Source organism: Arachis ipaensis, chromosome B03 (assembly GCF_000816755.2).
Source record: "Arachis ipaensis cultivar K30076 chromosome B03, Araip1.1, whole genome shotgun sequence".
Lineage (NCBI taxonomy): Eukaryota > Viridiplantae > Streptophyta > Magnoliopsida > Fabales > Fabaceae > Arachis > Arachis ipaensis.
Genome location: NC_029787.2, coordinates 100,646,494 through 100,653,157, shown reverse-complemented (window position 1 = coordinate 100,653,157; position 6,664 = coordinate 100,646,494). Strand labels below are relative to the sequence as shown.

Below are 6,664 nucleotides of genomic sequence, written 5' to 3'. Positions count from 1 at the left end.
ACTGTTTTATATATATATATATATATATATATATATACATCCTGTTTATGAAAATTTATTCCAATTCCAAGCAGAGTTTGGAAATAAAAAAAAAACAAGAAAAGAATCGATAGATAAACAATCAGAAAACAGAAAACTATAAGGTAAAATTTATTTATTTATTCAACTCTTGATCAGTAGCCTTGGCTGGCCAATATCTGTTAAAGATTTTGTTAACAAATATATATATACATCCTGTTTATGAAAATTTATTCCAATTCCAAGCAGAGTTTGGAAATAAAAAAAAAACAAGAAAAGAATCGATAGATAAACAGATAAATATCAGAAAACTATAAGGTAAAATTTATTTATTTATTCAACTCTTGATCAGTAGCCTTGGCTGGCCAATATCTGTTAAAGATTTATTTTTTTGTTAACAAAAGAGAGAATTTCATTAATGTCTTGAGGCCTAAAGAAAGCACTTGCAAGTAAAATAAGTTTTTTTTCTATTGAACCTTGTGAATGGTGTAATAGGGAGCCCACACAGGCTGAATAGCTTCAAATCTGTCAAAAAACTCAGATGAAATGAAGAGACATATCCAGTTCCAATTTTTTGCTGACACGCAGAGAGACCGGTGACAACGGCTGACATTTTATCCTTCAATTTATCATTCTATGTGCTCGCCCACATTAGAGCTGCTGCACTTACGTAATGCCCTGCAGAAATGTTAAAAATACGTTAGTATTTGACCAACATTGATCAGGAGAACGAATTCCAATACTACATTGTCAAGATCCAAAAACTAAAACAATGAACACATGAGGGGAAAATGGTATTCTTTTATAGATAAGAAGCATGTGATAAGTAATTAACCTGGTAGGTTGTAACAATCAGCTCCACAGTTTTTGGTTCGAATTTCCTACTTAAATTATAGGTACCCAAGGAGTAAATCCATGTAAGCTTTCTGTGCTTTGTTTCAGTTTGATAAAATTCCTTTAAAACTTCAATGCACCTGATCTAAAAATATTAAAAGAGGGCGGCTGTTACTTGTAGACCAAAATCTACTTAATCCAAGTGTACCAAGTACTTGGCACCATGTTATATAGGATGCTTATATGAAGAATATGCAGATTACCATTTTTGGTGTAAATTGTCCACAACATTTTTGCTTCAATTTTGTCAAAATACTTCTCTCATGATCATCGTTGGCACTCTTGTCAAAAAGAAGTCCTTGAGCAAGCTTCTTCCTGAAAGCAAGCAATTATAATGAAACAATTGTTGAAGAAGAGCCACATCAGACCTAATAATTAACAACTAATTTTCTTCCTAATTATTTCTTTTACCTATAAAATTTAGCAAACAAATCTTTGTCGCTCATGTAGGCAAGTAGCTTCTGCAAATCGATTAAAACAGGTCATAAATACAGATGTTAAAACCAAACACACTTAGGTTAATACAAGTATGTGGAACATCAAGAATGACACAAACCTTTTCCAGAGTTTCTTCAATTGCTTCATCACTCAATTTTTCACTGCCACCTTTCTTAAGAATGTTGTCACAGAATGTGGCAAGCAGTTCTGCGCTCGAGCTCCCAGCAACACCTTTATTGCAAAAGACCTCAAAAGCCTCCTTGAGAGCCTATATTTTAAAGCTTTCAGATTTATATGCACATATCAATCCAGCATAACAATTGTAAAATCAATCTATGAACAGTACCTTGTGGAAAAGAGTATGATTCTAGAAACAGTCATTTACATATGCAAGGTACTTGTCGTGCAGCTCAATCACTTTCTGGACAAAAACCTGAAGAATGAGACCGGTTTAGTTTCCACAAAAGAAAAAATTATAATTATATTCATAAATTCAAAGATTGGGGTTACCCAATAAAATAAGCCAATGCCAGCATTTTGACCAAGGATTTAATTTATGCAATAAGTTCTCAGGCTGACTAGTTCTTTGCCAGTACCAGTATAAAAATCATAAACATTATTGCTGCCATAAGTCATTAATAATTTTAAAACTGTATTTATAATATTCAGTCACTCAGTCATTGATACATCATAGAAAATTACCTCAAATTAACCTAGGTAATAGCAAGAACTAAAGAAGCCAAGAGCACAAAATAGGTCCGAGCAGAGAACACAGTCGTCTGCAAATAAGCAGAGAACATATCCATCAAAAGAGCATCACCTTCAATGAATAGAAAAGCATTTCCAAACCTCATCAATAATATCATTGCCAATCCCTAACACAGAAAATAGAGCCAACCGATCTTCATATGCACTGGAAGTAACAAAATAACCACTGCAAAAAGTCAAACATGAGAATTGGAAATACTCACAATAGTTTACACACTTCGCAGTTGTCCATTTTAACACGGTGCATTATATTTTGAAAGCACATTATTATCCAGATTCCAGATAACTAAAAAACTATACATCCATTCTATTAATAACAGATATCACTTATATTAGTCAGAGAAACCTATATGGAATAAATAAGACAGCAGCAAAATCAACTGCTAGCAATCTTCTAGGGAGACCAAATTGAACAAATCTTAGTACTTGAAATCCATGAATTTAAATGAGTCCTTCAATACAGAAAGACCAGCTTTGCCAAAGCCTATAAACATTATTGGCCATTTGGATGGATTAGTCTAGTAATACACCTTCCATTTTAAATTTAAATAAACATTTTAATCTTTTCTCAGATCATCACAAGAGATCCTTTTGAATGTTAGAATGAATAAGAATCAACAATAATCTAATATGGGCTATTATGTTTTCCTTTTCCAATTAAAAATTTTTAAATAGAAATCTGAACAGCTTACTATCTGAACTTCAAAAAATAGAGCATATTCTAACTTAGTTAGGTTAACTATATAAATCAACGCTCAATGAATCCTTATGCACATTTCAGTAGAGTCTAATGTCTATTTATCAAATTTACCGATAAGAAAATATCTAAAAATTTAATAATAAAAATTTTATATCAACCTCAATGCACTACTATTTGAAATCCAAAAATTTAAATAACATCTTAAAATATACTCTCATCACACTATAAAAGTATATCCTACTGCATCCCATTGAACTTCAGAATTTGTCATTGTTGTACAACCTGTTCTCCACAGCATAAACAAATTTGAGAGAAAAAGAAAGGACTTTAGCGAATCATAATGTGATATCAAATAATTTAAAAATTACTAATCACTAAATTTTAACAATGCAATAATTAACCTCTTATTATTCATACCTGTAATAGCCACTGATGACTACCATATGATGGGATGGGAGCCCCATGGTTATTAATCAATCCCTAATCACCTAGCCCAAACTTTAGCTGCACAGATGCATTTACTTCTGTACTTGGCACTGCTGATGTCCCTTGAGAAGCCAAAGGGTCCTTGGGAAGCTCCTATGCAAAAATGATACATGCAGTCAAAATTGCTATCAATTATAACTACCACTATGCCAATATTGTATCTTACTTACCTCTTCTGTACCAAAGCTAACTTGCGTGTCAGTACCAATCTTATCACCCAAATCGTCACCGTCATTCCTCATAGGACAATTCTTCTTTACATGACCAGCACGGTTGCATTTAATGCACCTCCATTTACCTCTCTCTTTTTTCCCTTGGATGCACTTTTTGTCTTGACCACTAAAGGGTCACCAATAAAGTTCGGCATGAGAGAATCTCTTGTTTGTCTTTTCAAGCAAGATTTTTGCTCTGGTGTTTTGGTCCAACGGCATACTTCATTCATAGTGTCTTGAAAAGAAGGACCATATTAAACTCCTAAGAATACCATTGATGAACGAATTTTTGACGGTCTAGAATTTCACAATAAATTCCCGTTGCAAGTATAGTTTCTAAACCAAAAATAATCATTTCATACAAAAATTTGGTTGTCACTAAAACAAACCCAATAAAATTAAACCGAAGTATTTAAACCTCGGGTCATCTCTCAAGGAATTGCAGGGAGGAGTAGTTATTATTGGTTGTGGAAAAATATCTTTTTGGATTTTTGAAATAAGGAACAAGGAAATAAGATGGCAAGAAATTAAATTAATAACTAGGAAAGTTCATGGCAAGGTATGAGAACTAGACGTCCTATCCTAGTTATCCTTATCAATTGTGATGAGAATTGTCCATTGCTCCCACTTAATTAACCTTTAACTATGAAGGATAGTCAAGTGGATGAATCAATTTGATTCCTCAAGTCCTAGTTAACTCCTAAGGAAAGACTAGCTTTAGAGGGATCCAAATCAACTAGCAACTTTCAATTATCAATCAACAAAGGAGTTTGATAACTCAAGAGTCTCCAATTACTCAACCAAAGCCAAGAGGAGAAAAATCTACACTAAAATTCAATCAAGCATTCTATCAAACACTTGGAAGGCACAACAAAAAACCATAGAAAACTAGCAAGGAATATTAGATCCAAACTACCAATTGCAAACATCAATGATGACAAATAAAGGATGAAGCAATAAACATGAAATACCTCAAATTGTATTAAATAGCAAATCAAATCTAATATGGAGTTCATAAACCAAATTGGAGAATAAATAACTCAACAAGGAAAATAGATAAACTAAAGTGGTAGAACAAATAAGAGTAGAAGAGAAACTAATTAAACTAATATAGAAATTTGAAATTAAGAAAAGCTAAACCTAAAATCCTAAAACCTCGAGAGAGGAGAGAGCCTCTCTCTCTAGAAAACTACATCTAAAACCTAAAAGTATTATGTAAATTAAAGTTGTATGAATGAATGAATGTTATTCCCCCACTCTGCAGTCTCTAATCTGTATTTTTCGGGCCTGAAACTGGGCCAAAAACAGCCCAGAAATTGCCCCCAGCGATTTCTGATACGTCCAGCATGGGGCTCTGCCACGCTTACGCGTCGATTGAACTTTCGCAAGGTCACGCGTACACGAGATCCACACGTGCGTGTTGCCTAACAGCATGGCAACTGATGTGTATTTTCGGAAAATGAATTCCTAACACACAAAACTCACCGGCAAGTGCACCGGGTCGCATCAAGTAATAAAACTCACGGGAGTGAGGTCGATCCCACAGGGATTGAAGGATTGAGCAATTTTGGTTTAGTGGTTAATTTAGTCAAGAGAATCAAGAGTTGATTTGAGTGGTTTGTATTCGACAGAAGCTAAATTGCATGAAATTAAAAGGAAGAGGGACAATTGCAGTAAATTAAAGAGCAGAGAAGGTAAATGTGCTGAATCTTAAAGAGCAAGAAATTAAATGGCAGAAACTTAGAACGCAAGAAATGTAAATGGCTTGAATTGTAAAGGGAATTGGGAAGTGGATTTGCAGAATTTAAACAAGGAAAAGTAAATTGCATTAATCAGACAAGTAGAAGGTGACTTGAATTGAACCGGATCTAAAACGGAAATGTAAATGAACTTGAAAAGCTTTAAACAGAGAATTTAAAATGCAAACTCCAGATCTCAGGACCCAAGAGACTAGATAACCGAGTCTAGATCTCAATGCCTTCCTAGATCCAAATGTGGAATTCAATTGCAAGAAATAAAGAAAAGTAAATTTGCAAAATGAGTAGAAGAAGAGACAATGAACCGAAATTGAAATTCAATTATGCAGTAAATAAAACAGAGAGATCTCAGGATGAGATTGAAACAGAATTCCTTCAATTCTCCAACCCAAGATCCAAGACAAATTGTAAATGAAATTGAAAACAAGAAAACTAAGAGGAAGAGAATTCAATTCTCCTACTCCGAAACTCAGAAACTCCAAATACTCTCAACCGAAAACTCTCCCAAAATCACTCTTGCAAAACTAAAACGGAAAAAGCTCTTCTAAAACTTAAATCCTAAGCTATTTATACACTTTCTTCAAATGGTCTTCAAGCCTTGAATTGGGCCTTTGAACTTGATGGAATTGGGTTGATAAAAGCCTCTGTTGATTGCTCTTGGAGTTGGAAAGAAACCCATTGTGAACCGGGCCAAGAATCATAAAAGCTTGAGTAAAAGTTTGAGGCAAACTTTTACTCAAACTTTTTATACCAGCTGCCCTCATTTGCTGGTACCAACGTTTGGGCTAAAGTTTGAGGTCAAACTTTAGGCCAAACGTTGGTCCCCTTGTGTATATGTGTGGCGCCAACGTTTGCCAAAAAGTTTGAGGCAAACTTTGGCTCAAGCTTTTTGTTCTCTCTTGCTCCTAGCCATTCCGTCTTTCTTCAACCTTCTTCAAAACTCTTTTCACCTATCATCAATCAATCAAAACAATCAAAGCTATGCCCCAAATCATGAGATTGTGTTTCTTTCATAATATATGACAATTATAGCACAAAATCTCATGAAAGTGCATTAATTCATCCATGGTTGATTGAATTAAAGGAAACATGGAAATCTACCCAATTGGCTTGCTTATGGCTTAAGAAAGTGCATAAAATCAATTGAAAACAAAAGAAAAAGAATAGTGAAAATAGGCTAAGATGACTTATCATCACAACACCAAACTTAAAGCTTGCTTGTCCCCAAGCAAGAAAAGAATTAATGAGAAGAAAGAATGAAATGGAAGAGGATGTTCATGCTAGCAGAGTATTATTGGTAGTTCATGGGGTTTTATGTGGATATGTAAACACTCACTTCTTATTGACTTTTAGGCCTAGAAAGTCTCCTTCAAGCATTAAGCAACACACTA

At 34.1% G+C, this 6,664-nt stretch overlaps 1 protein-coding gene across 1 annotated transcript; it reads right to left on the bottom strand.

Moving 5' to 3' along the window:
• Window positions 386-1,786, bottom strand: LOC110269763 (cullin-1-like). Its single transcript, XM_021117597.1, has 6 exons — window positions 1,697-1,786; window positions 1,469-1,618; window positions 1,324-1,373; window positions 1,116-1,227; window positions 854-997; window positions 386-696 (listed from the first exon to the last, which is right to left on the bottom strand). The coding sequence occupies exons 3-6, from the start codon at window positions 1,356-1,358 to the stop codon at window positions 685-687; spliced, it is 303 nt and encodes a 100-aa protein (XP_020973256.1). The 5' UTR covers window positions 1,359-1,373; window positions 1,469-1,618; window positions 1,697-1,786; the 3' UTR covers window positions 386-684.

Bases quoted from the DNA above. Each gene is read 5' to 3' on its own strand.
- LOC110269763 (XM_021117597.1), bottom strand. From the start codon at position 1,358: ATGAGCGACAAAGATTTGTTTGCTAAATTTTATAG. The intron at 1,228-1,323 runs GTAAAAGAAATA...GCTTGCTTTCAG, and splicing joins TTGTTTGCTAAATTTTATAG to GAAGAAGCTTGCTCAAGGAC. The intron at 998-1,115 runs GTAATCTGCATA...TAATATTTTTAG, and splicing joins GACAATTTACACCAAAAATG to ATCAGGTGCATTGAAGTTTT.